The sequence below is a fragment of the Phragmites australis genome, chromosome 2, assembly GCF_958298935.1.
Source record: "Phragmites australis chromosome 2, lpPhrAust1.1, whole genome shotgun sequence".
Taxonomy (NCBI): Eukaryota; Viridiplantae; Streptophyta; class Magnoliopsida; order Poales; family Poaceae; genus Phragmites; species Phragmites australis.
In genome coordinates, this window is record NC_084922.1 from 39,052,416 (window position 1) to 39,072,507 (window position 20,092).

At 42.5% G+C, this 20,092-nt stretch overlaps 3 protein-coding genes and 1 non-coding gene across 11 annotated transcripts; 1 reads left to right on the plus strand and 3 right to left on the minus strand.

Annotated features, from left to right (window-relative positions):
• The first annotated feature begins 158 nt into the window (after positions 1–158).
• Positions 159–2,725, plus strand: LOC133908766 (protein NUCLEAR FUSION DEFECTIVE 6, mitochondrial-like). 8 transcript variants are annotated; one of them, XR_009908262.1, is made up of 5 exons: positions 160–391; positions 496–623; positions 1,448–1,484; positions 2,022–2,094; positions 2,280–2,725. XR_009908262.1 is itself a non-coding variant. In XM_062350918.1 (4 exons), exons 1-3 carry the CDS (start codon positions 249–251, stop codon positions 1,465–1,467), a joined length of 291 nt encoding a protein of 96 aa, XP_062206902.1. In that variant the 5' UTR covers positions 160–248; the 3' UTR covers positions 1,468–1,484; positions 2,478–2,725. The 8 variants fall into 8 exon arrangements, 4 of the variants coding, with proteins under 4 accessions (XP_062206902.1, XP_062206904.1, XP_062206901.1 ...); XR_009908263.1 differs by having other exon boundaries at positions 2,478–2,725; XR_009908261.1 differs by lacking the exon at positions 1,448–1,484 and having other exon boundaries at positions 159–391.
• Positions 2,726–3,074: 349 nt separating this feature from the next.
• On the minus strand, positions 3,075–5,194 carry LOC133908765 (uncharacterized protein At4g28440-like). Its single transcript, XM_062350915.1, has 2 exons — positions 4,704–5,194; positions 3,075–3,548 (listed from the first exon to the last, which is right to left on the minus strand). The coding sequence occupies exons 1-2, from the start codon at positions 4,930–4,932 to the stop codon at positions 3,358–3,360; spliced, it is 420 nt and encodes a 139-aa protein (XP_062206899.1). The 5' UTR covers positions 4,933–5,194; the 3' UTR covers positions 3,075–3,357.
• Positions 5,195–13,135: 7,941 nt separating this feature from the next.
• On the minus strand, positions 13,136–19,619 carry LOC133908767 (callose synthase 11-like). Its single transcript, XM_062350921.1, has 2 exons — positions 14,040–19,619; positions 13,136–13,520 (listed from the first exon to the last, which is right to left on the minus strand). Exon 1 carries the CDS (start codon positions 19,393–19,395, stop codon positions 14,041–14,043), a length of 5,355 nt encoding a protein of 1,784 aa, XP_062206905.1. The 5' UTR covers positions 19,396–19,619; the 3' UTR covers positions 13,136–13,520; position 14,040.
• On the minus strand, positions 16,332–16,412 carry LOC133910337 (small nucleolar RNA J33). Its single transcript, XR_009908509.1, has one exon. It is a non-coding gene; the product is annotated as a small nucleolar RNA J33 (small nucleolar RNA).
• Positions 19,620–20,092: the final 473 nt, after the last annotated feature.

Below are 20,092 nucleotides of genomic sequence, written 5' to 3' on the forward strand. Positions count from 1 at the left end.
GCCTCCGGCCTGCCCGCACACGGGCCATCGCGTGGCCACCCAAGATGACGAGTTGACGACGGCCTCATGCGGCCACGCCGTGCCCGCGCACAAAAACTGGGCCAGTTTAGCGCACGATCCCAACCAACCGCCGGCTCCTGCCCGAGCCCAGCATAGCCGTAGGGTTTATTAGCATCTCTCTTTCCGCCCCTCCTCTCCTGCCGCGCCCGCCACCACAGCGCAGAACACGCACCCGCCTCGCCACCGCAATGGCCGCCGCCGCCGCGAGATCCTTCCTCCGATCCAGCGCCCCCTCGTCCCTCCGCAGCGCGGCGGCCAAAGCAGCCTCGCGTGCCGGGCCGGCTCCGCTGCCGAGGCGCCTGCCTACCTCTGCTCCCCGCGTCCTCCTAAGGTGCGCGCGATCTTAGCTTTTGGGTCGTAGAGTCGTCGTCCTTTTGTCCCCCATTTGCTTGGTCTGGATGAAAAGTTTTGATGCCTGTGATTTCGAATCTGTAGGTCGCCGGTGGAGATGAGCAGCGTGTGCCTGGAGTCGTTGATGCCCATGCACAGCGCCACGGCTTCGGCTCTCATGACCTCGCTCCTCGCCGCCCCGGCTTGCAAGGGATTCGGTTGGCTCTCCGAAGGTGACTGCCATGACCTCAATTTCATTTTCTTTGCAAATTTAGATGACTTTAATTATGAAGCATATCTGTTTATCTCCATATACCAGAGTGCTATGGGCTGATCACAATTCACAAGCATACCAATCATCTTTCTAACTTTTAGTCTGATTTAAAGCAGCGATAAAAATATGATTTTTTGGGATAATTTTGGTCTCACGCATGTTTTTTTTTTTCAGCAACAAGTTAGCAGAACAAGTTAATGTTGTGTAACCAAACAAACGGATTGCCCCTTTTTGCTTGTGGAACATTTAAGCTCACACATTGTGTGGAACATCAACCTAATGCTACCACTACTGCATGAGATTTGGTTCGATTTGAACAAGTAGGAGTTCACATTGCTCTGACTAGACTACCCAGAGTTTTCAGTTGAAATTGTGCGCAAAGCAATCTTCAATCCTCTGTAGGATGTCCCTAGAATGTGTTATCCTATACACTATAGATATGTTGCTTACACCAGATCACCTTCGACATAACCAACATGTTTTGATCAGTTTGTGGTCCTTGGTTTCAGTTCCATTAGATATGTTTCATGTTTTTCTGTATTACACAAAATACCCAGGATCACCAGTTGTGTAGTTAGTTGAACGGTTTGATTTTTACATGAACCAGAATAGGATAATGTGGCATTCTCATGCAGTTTCAAGGTTTGTGACACTGTGGCCTCAAGACTCCATCTAATAACCACCATGGAAACCATAGACATTTCCAACTCGAAATTGAAATATGATAATAAAGTTTTTCATGTTGAAACCAAGCTTATACTTTCTGCATGGCCCTTGTTGTAGGTCAAGATGAAACTAGATGAACTTCAGGCCCCAAAAGGTGATAAACATTAAAGATTCCCTTACTAATAACTGTTGATGGCTTGGTTCCATCTTTAGTTTATGCGTCAGAATGATTTACTGAAAGAGGAGACCATCATCTTTATTTTAAGGAATTGCATCAAAATTCTTGTATCATGCACTTCCACATTAATAAGTAATCATGTAACAGACTATGGAAAAAATAAACCCTCTGCTTTCTTATGATGGCCCATACAATGTATGGAGCTAGGACTTCTTATTGTTTCTTGTATTCTTGCAAAATGTGATAACCCAGCAGCTGCTGTGCCACATTTTATCGCGCCACATCAAAGACTCCCAAATAATGTCATTTTTGAGCAATCTATCGTTGAAGTTGTGGACTGTTTGCCCATACCAGAGACTTCTTTCTTGGAAGGGGGTTTTCCTGCGGTTTTGTTAAAGTTGAACTGTTCATGAATTTAATATTTAAATAGAATCTTTCTAAGTTTGAATGTAACATCATCATGAATTACAAATTTGAGGTAAAAGGGACACTGATTCTTTTGTATTGGCCCAGCTGGCAATGATGATGTGTGACAGTATCTAGGTGGAACGTAGCAGATTATAATCCCGTCACCTCAAATCCACAGGTCTGGTCAGATTTTAAGGAACATCCATGATAGCATGTGTTTATAACCATTCTCTATCAATTTGCCATATTCTGTGCCAGTTGATTTTGATAGAAATAATTGACAATCAGGCTATTAGCCACTACAAAACTGTTTATTTTTTGTACAAAATATTTGTTTTTTTGACCCATTGTAAATCTCTATAGGCCTGTGATTAGTGCGATGGAGGTCATCTTGGATGAAGTCTAGCCCATGCTATTTGTTCTTGCCGTCTTTGTCACCTTATTTTTATCCAATGACAAATGAAATTCATGGGCATAGAGCAAAAATAGCCTTTTATTGCTGTTAGCTTTCTTGATGTCAACTAAGAGCTCGAGCTCAGATTATTGTGTTTCTATTTGTAGATGGATAATTTGTCATTGTTGGAGCCTGCTGTGATTGGTAGCTGGTCTGGACAATGGAATACTTCCTCGTGGAAGTATTTCTTGGTTGGCGTCTCAGTTGACATGTTTTGTGTTCTGGGATTCCGGTTTGTACAAGTGTTTATGGGATTATACATGAGATTCACTGGTGGTTATGTAGTCGATTTTGATCTTCATGAATCATGACCTGCTTGGTTAGGTTGATTTGGAATGAATGAATTCGATCAAAACTTTCTGGTGATATGTTTAAATAACCTGTTCAAACTATGTTCTCAAGTATGGATTGCAAATCATCTGAACCACACAAAATGTGGAGATGTAGAATAGAGATGCAGATTGGCCCCTTACCTTGCAAACAGCCACACGTGCCTCACCGTATCTGCATCTGGGCGGCTTTTGCTACCGGCGGTGGTATTCAGTGTTAGCCAGAGGGTATTCTTCCTGGCGATGGAAAGGGTGTGCTGTCATCAGTCATCACAAACTTCACAGCGTCTAGCTCATACATCCAAGGGTTAAAAGCGCACATATGATTCATATCGCATATTTTTTGACATAAAGAAACCATAATGAAAAACCGAATTTCTCCTCCAATGCAACCATCCATTTAGTAGGGCTCAAAGATGAATCAGAGTACAAATTGCTCACCACATCACGTCTGTTCTTGCAACCACGATGCTGCAGCAACTATTATCTATTGATAGACATAAATGCATGATAAGAAGGAACTTGCACTAGTTCAACCCAACAGCTCCAATCTACTTTGTAAGCTCCTTCATCTTCTGAGTTCTCATTCTTGATGATGCAACAAGTAGAATTTTTTAACAATAGGCGTCTTGGTTAACAAACGAGATCAACAAGATCTTCACGCTTCAGCAACGTGGACAAGCTCATACTCCACAAGTGAGAGATTGTTGTCCTCCTTCACACTGAAGCTTGCTGGTTCAGTTACTTGGATGCGACCCCATTTGTCCACAGCAAGCCTCATTGAACCTTTGAACATGTCAATCTTTGCGTTGCGGATAATAACGGTGCTGTCAGGCTTCAACAAGTCAACTGTCAAAGGCGTCCACTTGTCAGATATCACCCGCATATAACAATGTTCAATAGATCTTTCAATAAGATATTCTTGCATTTATGTTTGGCATGATAGCATTTGAGCTCTAACACAGGTGAGTCAAGGATCCACAAATTTCAGTTAAAAACCTATGTGTATGTAATCATGCAAAGTACATTCACTTGACATATCATCATTTACAAAGTAAGCTTATCATCACAAGCGACACAAAAATAAATATGACATGAAGTTCAATAAACATAGTATGAACAACACATATTGAGATTTGAGAGAGCTCTTATGGACAATGAGATGTCCAATATTAATGTAATAAACAGCTTAAGACAAGTAGACAACCTTTCTTTTGGAGACTACACTGGTATGCTGTATGCATACATAGAAATCTGATTGACAAGGGAGACGGGCTGAACGTGGGGAACTCGTGAGATTGCCCTCAACTAGGGGTGTTGCAAAATACTGTTCTATAACACACAGAGCCTCCAAGCAGTTATAAATCATATTACATACCAGAACTTAGCCAAGATGCAGTACACAATTTAATGTACAGCTATTTTCATCTTTACTGAATGCAGAACAAACAAAGCACCAAGTAGTACATTTTGGCGCATGAAGCAAAGCCCTCATATATCAGAGTAGCATTAGAGAAAACAAAATCTTGCAGCTGACAGGGTTGCTAATAAGAATATACAAAGAAACACCTAAGCAGCTACGTCATTTATAAATATTTTTTTAACAGGACATCAACACCTTCCAGGTTCGATATTATCACTTGAATATACCTTAAGGTCAAAATTAACATCCTGACAATCCAATTTCAAGGGTAATAGCATTGTTAATTTGCACGAAACAAGGACAAAACTCTGAATACATAGCATGGAACTATCATAATTAGAGCATACTAGAGTATCAAACCCCAATTTTTGCTGTGCTAAGAAACGATGAGATATATTTGCATAGTCTTCCCTGGTATCATTTCAAAAACAATATATGTATCGGGTGCTAATGTACCAATCTAATCATACGCACGCCGCTCCAACCAATCTCCCAAGGCGAAGGATCGCTCGCAAGTCACAAGTAAATGTGCATGTCACCAACAAAGAACGGATTACTGTACAGATGGAGCGGATGGTTACCCTGCTCGTCGCGGGCGGTGAAGAGGACGCAACCGGTCTCGTCGCCGACAAGGCACTCGGCGATCCTCGTGGACCGCGTAGCTGGGCCGGCGGCGGCGGCGCCGGGGCGGCCCTTCTGGAGGACGGTCTTGGAGCTGAGCACCTTGGCGACGAGCGTGTGGCCGGCCGTGCCGGGCTTGAGCTGGTCCACCTTGACGAACACCGGCTTGCGCTTCCCCGCCGTCGCCATGGAGACGAAGCGCAAACAAACGCGAAGGATAGAGATAGGAACAGGATCACAGGAAGCGGAGGTGGGGGGTGGCCAAATCCTAGATGGGGGAGGATTTAAAGGGGCTTGATCGAGGAGGCCACTAACGATGCGGCGGAGTTGTTAAATCGGGCGTTATCATTATCCGAGCCAATCGGACGGGGCTACTTTATCCATTTCTCCTCCTTTCCGAAAGGTGAAAAAGGTTTCATCATTGGGGAATACGTTCTTATCTTCAGCTTGCTCCCAACGCTGATACTACAGACCGGTTTTATGCACATGGCATCATTTGATACAAAGCAATAAACCAAGGTAAACGTGTCCGCTTGCTTCCTGCGCAGCATAGTGTGGAGGAGTATATTTTTCTCACATGTTACATCAGTATACACGACTCACTGAAATGAGGGGTCATCAGCTGTAATATGTCATCAACAATTTTCTTGGTTGGAAGCTAAAGAGTGCAGAGAGATCACGACTCAAATGCGGCAAATTTGGGATTTTAGACAACAGACACCGCCGTATTTGATAAAATAGACAACATGTTGACGTATTTACAAATTTAGCATCTATATTCGGAACCTCAAATGCCGAAAATTGACTTTCGGTAACTCAGAATCCGAAAACAGCCCGATCCCACAATTTTCGGCAACTCAGTTACCGAATACGGCACTGTTCACCGTATTCGGCAACTCAGTTACCGAAAACACTGTAAACAGTGCCGTATTCGGCAACTGAGTTACCGAATACGGCCCTGCGTGCATGCGCCGGCGCCGGAAGCTACAGTAAAAAAAGCTACAGTAAAAAACTAGCAAGCAAAAGTGTATAAAAGTGCATGTTTTTTATTTAATTCACGATTTTTTTTGAAAATACAAAAATAGTCCAAAAATTCTAAATATTTTCATGATCAAACTAGAGATCACCAGCAACCCATTTTAATTAGTTTGGTCCAAAAAACCTGAGCCAATATTTAATTAGAATTCTCCAAATAAGTCAACTTTTATAAATTCTAGCAATATTTAATGCCTCAAATAATTTCTAAAAATCTAGAAAAATTCACTAATATTGTTATAATGTGATATACTAATTTATAAAAATATTTCCATCCCTATGTTATTTGGTGAAAAAGTGAGTTCCTTTGTAATGCTTCGTTTATATGCATTTTTATCATTTCATGTGATATTCTCTTTTTAATTCAATTTGAATAAAAATAATGCAACAAAAAAATGCATATAAATAGAGCATTACAAAGGCTTTAATATTAATCTGAGAACCAAAGTTTTGTACATGTTTGAATTTTTTATTCAAATTGAATTAAAAAGATAATTTGGCATGAAATGATAAAAAATATATATAAATGGAGCATTACAAAGGCTTAATATTAATATGAGAACCAAAATTTTGTGCATGTTGCATTATTTTTATTCAAATTGAATTAAAAAGAGAATATCACATGAAATGATAAAAATGCATATAAACGAAGTATTACAAAGGAACTCATTTTTTCACCAAATAACATAGGGATGGAAATATTTTTATAAATTAGTATATCACATTATAACAATATTAGTGAATTTTTCTAGATTTTTAGAAATTATTTGAGGCATTAAATATTGCTAGAATTTATAAAAGTTGATTTATTTGGAGAATTCTAATTAAATATTGGCTCAGGCTTTTTAGACCAAACTAATTAAAATGGGTTGCTGGTGATCTCTAGTTTGATTATGAAAACATTTAGAATTTTTGGACTATTTTTGTATTTTCAAAAAAAAATCGTGAATTAAATAAAAAACATGCACTTTTATACACTTTTGCTTGCTAGCTTTTTTACTGTAGCTTCCGGCGCCGGCGCATGCATGCAGAGGCCGTATTCGGTAACTCAGTTGCCGAATACGGCACTGTTTACAGTGTTTTCGGCAACTGAGTTGCCGAATACGGTGAACAGTGCCGTATTCGGTAATTGCGTTACCGAAAATTGTGGGACCGGGCTGTTTTCGGATTCTGAGTTACCGAAAGTCAATTTTCGGCGTTTGAGGTTTCGAATACGGATGCTAAATTTGTAAATACGTCAACATGTTGTCTATTTTATCAAATACGGCGGTGTCTGTTGTCTAAAATCCCAAATTTGCCCTCAAATGCACGCACAACTCACTGAAAGTACGTACACATTGAGGAGGATTCGTATCCTTCGGCAAAGTCAGAGATGATACAGTAAATCGTGAGTGTGTGAACAGTGAAAGGCAGTTTATACTGTAGAAAAAGAACTGTAGCAGCTACTGTTGCGAAAATACTGCCGAAATGGTGCTGTAGAGGTACTGTAGCACTAAAATCCGGACTGTGCATTTGCGATCGGACGGCGTAGAAATACCAACTGCATGTTACTGTAGCATCTCTGACTTTGCAAGTCAGGGGATTCGAATCCCACTGAGGAAGTCACGAGGTGGGAATGGGAGCAATTCCTAGAGAGGCCATTTCATTTCATCGCCCTCTCTTCTCTCTCCAGCAGGTTTTAACCAGGCTTCTCTTTCTCTCCCTCCTCTCTCGATCCCCTTTCCCAAATTGTTTTGGATTAAGTTTTAATTAAGCACTGTTTGGGGCTCTATGTTTTAATTAACTTAAAATATGGTTTGGGGCTAGACACTGTTAGACACTTAATGTATATAAGACGATTATTTTGGATGAAAATTGGACATAATTCGTAATAGATATAATCTAGTTTTAGTTTATGAACGGGGAAATATCATTTTTTTTCCCATAGATATGAGTTTTATTTCCCAGCGGTTATAATGCTTTGATATGTCGTCAAGGGGTGGTACTGATGTGATTTTACTGTGTTGGCAACTTTGTGGTACTATATAGGCGTCATAGATAGTAATGTAGCAGGCATAGGCTGCTAATGGTGGAGTGCTATTGTGTGATAGACTGCTAATATAGCAATTAATTTAGTTGGTAACAGGTTACCTGCTACATATCTTCAATCTACATTCAAAATTTTGATATGTAGATGGAGAAGCATTTTCATGTATCAGTATAAGCAATTTTATTTTGAAGAAGAAATAACATTTCATTAACTATAAAGCAATTTATTGCTTACCTAATTATAATAGTTCTAATAGACAAGTATTGGATCATTGTCAGGCAATTCCATTAATTCAAACAAGTAACTTAATTCTGCTAAGAAGCAACAATTTAAAAAACTGCTTAATAAAATAGAAAATTATTATCCTATTAAAATGCATTTAGAGTCATTTTTACTATCCAGCACTCCCACGCGCCACACTTTGATATTATCTTTTCTGAAAAGTGCATCTTATATTGTCATGTGAATAGTTGCATCTCTTTGTTTAAAGCTCTGTTTGCTATTCTTTTTTTACAAGTTGTAGCAATGCGATACAAGTTGCACTTGTTCTTCCTCTTTGGTTGTGTATTTTGAATTGAACCCGCTGAGCAAATTTTGCAAGTATAGAAGCAAGGTTGTTGAATCTCAGTATCTTCCAGTTTTGTAACGGTGTACTATTAATACTAAGACAACCTGATAAACTTTTATGAGCAATGTAGCAGTGTAGTATGCTGGTATTGGAAATGAAATGTGATCTATTTGAATCTTAATTAGAATTTGTCAAGCACCTTTATATTCATAAAAGAACAACAATTTCGAATATATCAAGTAGCAGCAACAACAACAAAGCCTTTTAATTCCAGGCAAGTTGGGGTAGTGAAGGTTTATCTAGCTCTTAAGTGTAATTTTGGTAATTAATAACAATACCTATAAACTAACAATTGTGTTAAAAATTGTTAGTAGGTTGTTCCATAGGTGATACATAGAGGATTAATCATATATTCATTAAGTAATGTCATGTGATCAAGAAAGATGCATTAAGATAAATGAGCTTTAGGTGATGCTCAAGAGATGAATGAGAAGTTTAAGAAGATTGACGATAAGTATAAAGGCTAAGTCACTTGTAGAGATTAAGTGACTAAATGTATGTGATTGTCAATTAAGATCTATAGACTAACCCATGTGATATGTTCTTGATAGTGAGTAGGGTTATATTCCATATGAAGATTGACAATAAGAGTGAATATCAAGTTACTTGTGAAAATCAAGTGACTTAAGGTATAAAATTGTCAATTAGGTTTTATGAATTAACCAATATGCTTTGTGCTTGAGAGTAAATTGAGGTTAGGTTCCATAAAAAGGTATGAGTTGAATTGAGATATTCAATATGCTAAGTTGGAAGAGTAAGATCAAGACAAACTTAGTGGATAATGTATATACTTGATGCTTGCGGTTTATGTCTTGGTGGTGAATCAAATGAAGATGATGTAAAAAGAGAAATCTTCCATGCTTGGTGTATGGGAAGCAATCAAGTGAACTTCATTAAGCTTTTGGAGATCAATTGAAGATCAAGATGGAAGCGAGGATGATCATCGTCATCAAGAGAAGAGGAATTAATGACGAGCCTTAAAAGTTATGAGAATCTTCGGGGCAGATGATGTATTCGTCAAGTCTAATGAGATTGCTCAAGGTAAAGGTATAACTAGAATATATTTTCTAATTTTGCCGATCTTAAGAAGTTTGGTGAGAGTCTGAGTTATAGGATCGATAGCAGTACTATCAAGAGGGGCTATCGAAAGTGTTATTCGATTGTTGTGTTAAGTGCCCAAACCATGTGCTTAGTGCGAGATGAGTTTGTGTTGAAAGTTCATTTTACGAGTCCAGGGTTTCTAAAAGGTGTTTTAGATTAGACACTTTGTTGTTGTCGACCTTAATGGCGAAAAGTGGTTGTTGCCATGTCTTAGTGGTATTCAGAATGTTCCATGTGGTACCTAGTTTAATCTTGGAGATTAAACTTTGTACAATGTGTGAAAATGTATGAATCAACATTTGGAGTATTCCTAGATTTAATTCAATGAGGTTGAGATCATGAATTCAGTTGGGATATGTAGCCCCCTGATTAAGCTTTCTATAGAGTCTGAGATCACCAAAATTGAACATCGGGATTAAAAGCTAACGTTGTTTTTCTGAGTGTGGGTTTTGTTGTTTTGGAAGCTCTGGTGTGAAATCGGAAGTTCCAACGTGTCAGAAGTTCTGATTGGTAGATCGGATGTTCCGGTTGGTCGGAACCTTCATTTTTCAAAAACTTGGGGTTCTCGGGTTCCTGATTTTGATTGAATCGAAAGTTCCAATCCTAGTATCGAAAGTTCCGATATGTGGTTTTTAGCAGATTTGGGAGTGAGTTTCGTCCATATTCGACCGTTAGGATTCATGGGATCGGAAGTTTCGATTTGTGCAATTTGTGCCCAATGGCTAGTTTTCAAAGTGTGTGCCTCCTTACATGGGGTTAGTTGCTTGGCTGCCTTTGTGGTGCTTGTGAGAGGTTTTAGAACTTGGTGTTCCACCTTTAAATGCTCCCCTCCCCTTTATATCAAGAATTTATGAGACTCAAGCCTTTGTAGCTTAGTGAGGATAGAGTAAGGTGTGTGGAAGTTAGGGTGCTCGCCCATATCGCATTAATTACGTGTGTTTGAGCATATGGCGTTGATCATGCGTTAATTCAGGAGTTTGCTGCTCTTGGAGACCACTGTCTCCTAGATGGCTCGGTGGTGGATTGCCAGCGATCTCCTCAAGTGAAGATTATGAAGAAGCACAGAAGTGATTGTGGAACTCACTATCTCTGGAGTGGAGGAAGAGTTGGCCATAGTGGAGACGATGAGTGAATTATGCAACCTCGTGAGGAAAAAAGTTGAAAAAGACTCAGCTCAAGTGTGACTGAGCTTTCTCAACGGAGACATAGGATATCAGTTGATATCCGAACTTCGGTAACAAATCATTTGTCTTCGTATTTTCTTACTATTATGTATTACATTGATTTAATTGCTTGTATGATTATTTATATATGCATTGAGTTAACCTTTTGATATTCAAATATATCATTTTGCATTGATTGGATTTTCTAATAAATAGTATCGAAACTTTTGACGAACAGTAAAATTGAAACTTCTGATGAATAGTATCTGAACATCCGATTAGAGTTTCTTGCATATCTTATTAGATTTTAATAATCTTTGTCACCTTAGGATTGTAACATTCACATTTTTTTTTTGTGATTGTGCACTAGTTGAGCCTAGCATATTTAGTTTTTTCACTTGTGAAAAATCTATTAGTTTATTTCTGCTACAAGTTTAGGTCAAATATCAAAAAGGGATGAAATTTTGCAAAAACATCTATTCACCCCCTCTAGCGATATCATTGTCTTTTTTATAGAGGTTAGAGATAATACCCATAAAATCGAATTAAAAAGATGATGAGAAAACAAGAATAATAATAAATGTACTAGTAATAGTAAAATAATAACGATACAAGGAGAACGATTCGTAAGTTACGATTCTGATACATGGGTTGCTAACTTGCATACGCTTCTATCCATGGGTAGTTATTTGAGTTATTCCATTCCTTCGAGTCCCAAGCACATGCTGTTGCATAATAAGTTTGTTTGTAGTTTTTTTCTTCAAATTTACTTATATGTTTTATCTCTTATTTAGGTAAAATTGTTTTTGTTCAATGCCTTGCAAATTGGGGAAGTAATGTTGACCATGTGGACAAAGAAACTCGGAAGAATTCACCATACATTAGTGATAACATCTAGTCGTGTTTTCTGATTTGTAAATTAGTGATAACAAAGAAACTCGGCCACGCTGCTCCTCGATGGAGACAACGAAGGAGGGCAGCAGGTCGACGGGCTGCCACGCGTTCTCCACGGGGTGAGCTGCGGTAGCAGGTGCTCCTCCATCCAACCGTTCTCAGCCAGACGCCACACCGCCTCCACTTTCCGCTGCCGGAGGGGGCGACGAGGCCGGAGGAGGCCGGATCTGCCGTCTGTGGCGGTGTGTGGGCATGTGGAGGTTTTGAACTGAGGAACGGCTGAGCCGAAATGCCGTCCGGGGTCGGGGGGCTCTGGGAATCTTCACTGGGCGACTGGGCCGTCGGAAGTGGAGGCTATCTACTTTCGGTGACCCGATAAGCACTCACAGATGAAAACTGAACCTTGAGTCTAACTTAACCCATGGACGAAAAATAGAATCCGGATCCATCAGACAGCAAGAAAACCAACGGATACCCAAATCTATAGATCCAATTGTCATCCTAATAAAGTTAGGAGTCGTATCGTGAGCAATCGGGGTAAAAATAAAATCACGCAGCATAGGCAGGTTCATATGGTAATTAGCGGGCACGGTAATGTTGGGCGGTGGCGGCGTAAGGGAGGGCTGGTGGTAGCGAGCGACTTCAGCAAGTCCGTACCAGTCGTCAGTCAAGAGGGAGCTCTAACCTTTGTGCTTAACCATAATCTAAGATAGTATTTGTTTTACGAGATGGGACGGAACGGAACGGATTCATCATGCTTTTGAACTGTTTGGATGAAGAGTAACAGGATAAAATAGTTCGAAATCATATAATATTATTCAAATATTCAAAACGGTGTCGTTTAAAAAAAATAGTAGAACGTAGCTATCCTATTTCGAACGTGAAATTGACGGTAGATCTAAAATTATAAAATAAATTTATTTTATCTCACTGATCAAACAAACATCTGTACATAAATAAAATATCTTATTTTTAAATATATGAATAAAATCATTATAACCAAACGCTACGTGAAGGAGAGCCGGCTAGCTCGCGGGCGGGAGGACAGGAGCAGCAGGGAGGGCCGTGAATTGAGACGCTAACGCCGTAACGCGGCAGCTGCGGCGCAGGAAGCTATCTGAGTACGGGACGGCATAAACGGCGGGCCGGGGTGGATGTACGCGGGAGCGGTCAGTGCTACGGCGTGCGCACGCGGCGAAGGGGCAACGAGCCAGGGCGCTGGCTGTTTCGGCCGATAGTGCCGTGCGCGGCTGCGCGCTCGGGGCTCGGCAGGGTGGATCGGGCCACCGGTGCGGCAACCGGGCCTGGAGTTGGAGCTCAGCGCACGCAAGCGTGCATCGTTGCACGGCGGGAGCCGGCGCCATCACGCATGCTCAGAGCGCGGCGCCTTTAGTTTTTCAGCGGAGAACAGAATAACGCGGACCCGGTGGCTGAGAACGAGTAGTCAAGGTCCTCAAGGACTCAAACGAGCAGCAGTAGCAGACGTTACCTCAAAATGAGGAATAGGATGGTGGTCAATTTGGCACCGGTTTCTTCAGACAAATGTGTTGCTCATCTGATCGACCACCTCCAGAAAAATTCAGTCAACCATTTATACCTTCAAAAAAGCAATCGCAATCGCAATCGCAATCGCAATCACACAGCCCTTTTGCTAGTACAAAAGATGGAACATCTAGCCAGGTCAACAAATAATTCATCAGAGCTCACCGGTGGTGCTGCAACAGAATCATACACACAACTAGCTCTACCAAGGTACAAAAAATGAAGACCTAAATTTAGAAACCCACAAATCTGGACACTTAAACTAGATAGCTAAAAGCTACCAGCTATATCAGTAAGCAGAAAATCCTTCCACGTTGAATTAGGAAACTGTACAGAGATGATGGAGCACTGCTTAACCGCAAATCCGCAGCAACCTGGTTAGAACCTGTTAAAGAAAACTCAACAGTCAGCACTCAGCGCTACACACCTGAAGCTAAAAGTTTACGCTGTGGTGTTTTCGATTGCAATAGTACAACAAGTTTGGACCTTGTTATCAACAGGGTTATTTTGCATACGCTACATAGTAGTATTCTGCTGCAATTTTCAGGTCATAAACCGGGGATTATTTCGAAATTTTACATGACAATTTAAATTTGTCACATGAAGGCACTATCGAGCTTTAGTTGGCTATTGTGCTATCTGCGACTAGCATTGGCGCGCAGCAGACTGAAATGCAGAAGGAACAACCTATTTGTTCACTAATGCATCAGAAGGTTACCTTAACTAAGGGCAAAGTATATAATTGAAACCGTGAAACACAAAATAATGCATATCTCGCTTGAACAATTACAGTCAAGCTTGCCAATGCATCACAGTGATTTATGCAGAATAGTCTATAAAATAAGCGGTTACTCTGTAAAATGTAAAGATGCCAGGCAAATCAATCAAGTTTATTGTGAAGTACCTCAAGATGTATTTGTTTTTTTGCCAGCAAGAATGCGGGATATCTGGAGGCCCCTGCTGAAGCCTTCATTGAAAAGCACCCTTGTCTGCATTTCTTGAAATCCCGGCAACCAGGACAGCAGTGCTACTGGTGCCATAACGATCACTCCAAGCAGTATCTCATACAAACGTGCCACAGAAAGAACACTGTCCCACACCACAGTAGATTCGATGAATGGCCTAATCACTTGAGCGATCGAAATCAAGCCCCAACCAGTAGGAATGAATGCCAAAAGACTAGTGAAGATGTCAATGATTTGAAATTCTGTGAACTTCAGAAATATTATCAGCACTAGCACCGCAAGAATGATGATGGCAAATTGGACAAATCGGTAGTAAAGGTGCTGCTTTGCAGCATACTTGTCTCGAGCATAGGACATTAGGACGAACACACCAAAAATCACAGCCACACATATCCAGGAAAGCAGATAAACAGCAATACTTCTGCTATTGTTTGCTATCTTCAGCTGGTACACAACCCCATACTGAAAAAAAAAGTATCTGAGATCTAACAGTATTTCCAAAATCTTCCCCCAAAGACCAGTGGTCCGTAGATGATCTTGCTCCTCATGCCACCACACTTCCCAACTCTGCTCAGCCTTATAAAAGAGACCACCGGGATACCAGATCCAGTTCATGAAATCATCAAAATCATATACAGTTTTCAACCAATCAAAGCCAGATGGATTAAAAGCAAATGGAGCCATGATCCATGACACCACCAGAAACCAGCTAGATATATTCATGATTATGTAAACAAGTGTATTCCTGGCAATCACACTGTGAACGGCATACACAGTCAATATTATTCCAAGTTCTATCGCCTTTATGAAGTGGCTCCTAGCATAGAGCCGGTAATTTTCAGCAAAACTCTTGTGCTGCACAACAAAACCACGACCAGTAGCACGGTATTTTGCACCACCATGAAGGATTGTCCGACCATAGTAATGGCTCTTAGTTCCCATGGAAAATGTGTAGAACAGAGATGAAAAATTCATTTGCATTGTGAAAAAATCCCAGATAGCAGGTAGGAAACCTTGTTCAAGAGAGTTTTCTAAAATCATTGGCAAGGCAGTGAAGAAGCCAAGCTGTATAATAAACTGTTGATTAAGTACGGTACCCAAGGCTTTATTGTTGGTTGAATTAGCACTGCCCTGAATACCAGCCTCGAGACCACTGAGAGCAAGATACAGGCGTCCCCAAACAAATGTGTAAACTGTCAAGACCACCAGCATTGTGTTGAAGTAGAATCCCACTGTTGTATAAAACACAGAAAGCATCCGGAAGAAATCCAGTCTATGGCCAAGTCTGTAGATATCCCTACTAAGGGTCTGCTCACCATTGCCACTAGAAACCTTTGCTTCAAACATTGATATCTGATTGAGGCCAACATCACGTCCCTTACCAACCTGAATGTACTCATGGTGACTAACATTGCCACCACGCAGGGTACAATTGAAGCCTGCAAATATGTCCTCACTGATATTGATTACTCTTGATGCCTTACTTATACCACCCCGCGTCAAAAACCAAAGGCGGTCAAATACATCAGGATGCCCATAATGCATCCGAACCTTCAACAGATTAGCTAGGACCCGCTGGCCAAGAGTAACAAAGCTTGTCTCCTGTGCAGACATGAACCAAGCTAGAGAAGAGACAGATCCAGTGAACACATGTTCTCGAACTCCCAGAAGTGTTGGTTTTCGGCTCCCATGATAATAGCTGTACTGCTCTAACAGGTTACGCATTTTGAGGGCCTCCTCAAAATAATTATCCTGGTTCATGTCAATTGTTTGAACTGCATCACCTCTTGTGAATATGATGGCATGGTTCTGGTTTTCAGGTTTACCTTCCCCAAGTTTCAGTAGACCTGGTAACCTAATCCGGTATATCTCAACCTCTCTTTGTAAGCCCTGGTCAAATTTTACCAGGACAGAATAGTATTGTGTATAGCCCTGGTGATGAACCTCATCGACATAAGCAACACGGAGGGCCTCATTTTTCTTCATGAGGGCCAGAATATCATTAGCACGTTGATCTTTAGCATTTTTCTGGTTTCCATATATCTGACAAGTGACCACATAGGTGTACTTCAAGAGAGCAGCACCATCTTCCTGTCCTTTAAACAATCGGCTTACACTACTGGTTCCTCTGTCTAACCTCCTTTGCGGTTGTCGCTGGAAACCACCATTCATGGGATACACATCATTCTCATGCCTAATGGAACCGAAGGATGCAAGATGTTTTGTCCCCTCGGTAATGTCTACCTCGGAGGCAGTATCAAGAAAAGCAAGCATCTTGAGAGCCCTGTGGTAGTACATCATTCCCCTAACAGTCCGTGCTAAGGTCTGGCCTCTATATGAGGCCCAAAGTCGGAGTTCCTGAAATTTTCCAGCCCAAATTTCATTGTCATCAGCCATTCCCTCCCGTCGCATACGTTCTAAAAAGTTTGCCCAATCATCTTCATAAATTTTTTGGAGATAAAACAAAACTGAGACACCATCTTCATTTTCACGACGAAGCTGGTCCTTGTTGTACATCACATCCTCATTGTAGTATGGGGTTAAAACACTGAATGCCATCATCTTCACAACTGTTGGAGCACGAGGCATGTTCATGAACAGGGAGTTGCTGAAGAAAGTTATACGCCGTCGAGCCTCAGGATTCTTTGGGACATTGCTCGTAGAATCCCTGGATGTCAGAATTGTATGGAGGCGTCTCACCTGTTTGTAGAAGCTAATATCATCATTGCCTGGGCATTTTATGGCATCCTCAAAGAGGTGCACAGATTCCTTCGGTCTTGATGGTGCTAGCCCCTCTCGCTTCAGCTGTTCCATGTCCTTCTTGTTCTTCGGAAAATCATGAACTGCAAGGATATAAAGAGTCTGCAAGGTATTAACTATCTTGGTCTGATCCTTGTTCTCCTTCAGTAGCAGTTCCACTAAGGTGATCACAGATGAATGGATTTCAGGTAATTGGGTAAGCTTATATTCTTCGGTGAATTTCCCATACTGCATTGCAGCATCAAATGCAAGGAAAAGCTGATTGACAATAATATGCTCAACAGTTCTCTCCTCAATGATCTCCAGCAGTAAGTGGCATATGCTGTCATAAGCTTCAACCACAGCACAACGCCTGTACTCATTGTTACATATCTTAAACCAGTGTGTCCTGTCATCAGCAACCAGCTCTTTCGCTTGACTGAGAGCAAGAAGCAACTCATTATTTAGAAGGAAGCATGGCCACCGTACCACACGAATTTTCCACACAACTGGTGGAAGCTCAAGAAGCGCAACTTCCTTGTCACTAATGATGTCCTCTTCTCTAAATGTCCGAATAATCTCATTCCAAATCAGTGCAAACCTCTTAGCTTCCACCTCATTTGCTTCGATCTTCCTATATGGCCGACCAAAGCCGTGCCTCAGCTTCAGTCGATTGATAGCATCATACAGCTTGCTCCGGAGGCCACCGCGCACAGCATCCAGGTGCTCTTCTGGCATCAAATTGAACTGCATCGCACTAGCGAAGAACTGGAACCTCAAGCGTAGCTGCTCAACACTTCGGATCTCCCCGAGATGTGAGAACAGCCCGATGAGTGCCCCCGTAAGTGATGAGAAGACTGCATACCATATCTGGATATCCATGAGATAAATAAGGACAACTGGAACCCACAGCAAGATTATAGCAATCCGCTCTGTGTGAGGCATAAACTCAAACCAGTTACGCCGGATGTCATGGAGGTTGACAATTGTCTTTGTTGGCTCCACCATCGGCTTAATCTGGAGAAAGTAACTGAAGCCAAACTTAGCAGCAAGAAGGCACACCCAGAATGTGGCGTACTTGATATTATCAACGAGGCCCTCCCTCACACCACGTCCAACAAACGTTCGGGTCTGGAACCACCAGGTGAACACATATAGAACTCTCCAATTAGTTTTCTCCAAAAAATTTCGAATCCAAGGGACGATGAAGAGCACAAGTGCAAGCACCTGTGGGATGACAAACACAGCTGCTGCCTCAAGGAAATTCAACACCCTGGTATTGGCAGAAAATGACCACCTGTGATCTCGCCATCGCTGATCCCACATTCGCACATAGAGCACAGTGAATGTGACAGTCCACCCAATAGCAACAAATACCTTGAGCACCATTCGAACAGCGAGCATTGTAGTCTCCCTCACAAGACTGTACTGAGTACCCGCATCAAGCAATGCCTGCACAATGCGCAGCCCAGCCCAGGTGATGAACACAGAGAGCACCCTGACCTGGATGTCACGGTGACTAAGGCTGTCCCACGGTGTGCGACCATCCCATGCAACAATCATCGCGGCCTGAAAGAATAGAATGAGCATCACCCATAACCGATCAAAGCTGCGGTACACATTCCAGAATGACCTCTGCTCAACAAAACCAGTCTTGCCAATGCGCCCAGGCTTTCCTGGCTCTATAAAAAAGCTCCTTGACAGAGACAGTGGCCACTGGAGCCGCCTGAAAACTTGCCGACTCCAAAAGTACTCATTCACATCATCATAATTTCTCCATGCCGAGTGCGGCTTGGTCCCATCTCGGCTGAAATCCATCTCGCCCTTGAGCACGTTATAAATCGGCATCACGACCTGCTCAAGAAAAGCATCCTCGCCGTGCACTGCAGGAATAGCCGGCCGCCCTGTCACGACATCAATTGACTGGTCGATGACATGGTTGAGGTCGAGTGCCATGTAGTGGAAGATGTAGCAGAGGCACTCGGGCATGAACCTCAAATTGGCCGCCTCCCCCCAGATGAGCAGGTACAGAGCGGTGTACAGTAGGTCACGGCGTGTGTCAGGGCCGACCCCCTGAACGGCGCGGCGGCCGGCGCTGTGCACATGGATATGCGGCTTCTGGCCGAGGTAGGAGCACCAGGTGGTATAGTTATTGAGGAGCTTCTTCCGGATGCCGCGCGCGACGGTGTGGTGTAGCACGTCGGCGGGGTGGTCGGTAGCGAGCGTCCCCGCGGCGCGGAGCTGCGCGTTGGCGAGGAGGAGCACGAGGTGCTCCCGCTGGTTGCGGACGTTGTGGAGCTGGAAGCCGAAGGTGGCGCCGAGCCAGTCGAAGAGGTCGGCGCGGAACGCGTCCCAGGTGCGGGAGAGCGGCGGGGCCGGCAGGTCGGCCGCGTGCGCCAGCGCCTCCACCGCGGCGCGCACCTCCGGGAACCGCAGCGACTGGTGCTCCCCGTGCATCACCACGTCGTGGATCGGGATGATGTTGTACGCCGCCCGCTCCGGGTACCCAGCTGCCCCTGCCGCCGCCACGGCGCGGCGGTTGCGGAGGACGCTCATCTGTCACGCAGCTGCAAAAACCGAGGCGCGTCAGTGCCCAGGCTCATCTGTCTACTGTTTAGGAACAGCCGAGGAGTACATGGGAATTGGGAGGAAGGACTATGAGATCGCGATGACGAGATGCGGTGAGGTGGGAATCATGTCATGTGATGACCCGTTTGCATCTGTTCGCTTCTGTAGGAGGAATATAATCGGTGGAATTGTAGATTTTGTATTGAGTTTTTGGGGACTATAGGGATTTGAGAGGCAAGATACCGTTCCGATATATATAGTTTTATAAGATTATAAATTTTAATTACCAAATATATTTTAATATTCTATAGTTATAGTGAGAGCATCGCAGACGGTCAAACTGAAAAAGAAAAGCCGAAAATAATAAACTAATGGACTCACATCCTTCACAGTCATAATACCGTCACATTGCAGCTTTTGCGACTGGAGTGAACATCAATAAGTAGCTTATGCAGATGGTAGCCCTTTTTATTGCCGAGATAGCCGAGAGCGGTGTGATGTGGTTGTTGCCGTGGAGAGGAGTGCAAGCCCAAAATACCAACATAGACACATAGGTACACAAAATCAATATGATCTATCCGACGACTCGACTGGCGGTGGCGGTGGTGGTCTTGACGGGGAGGCGACAGCGGCGACAGGGGCTTGGAGTTACGACAGATCGATGCTAACTTGGACTGGCGCTGGC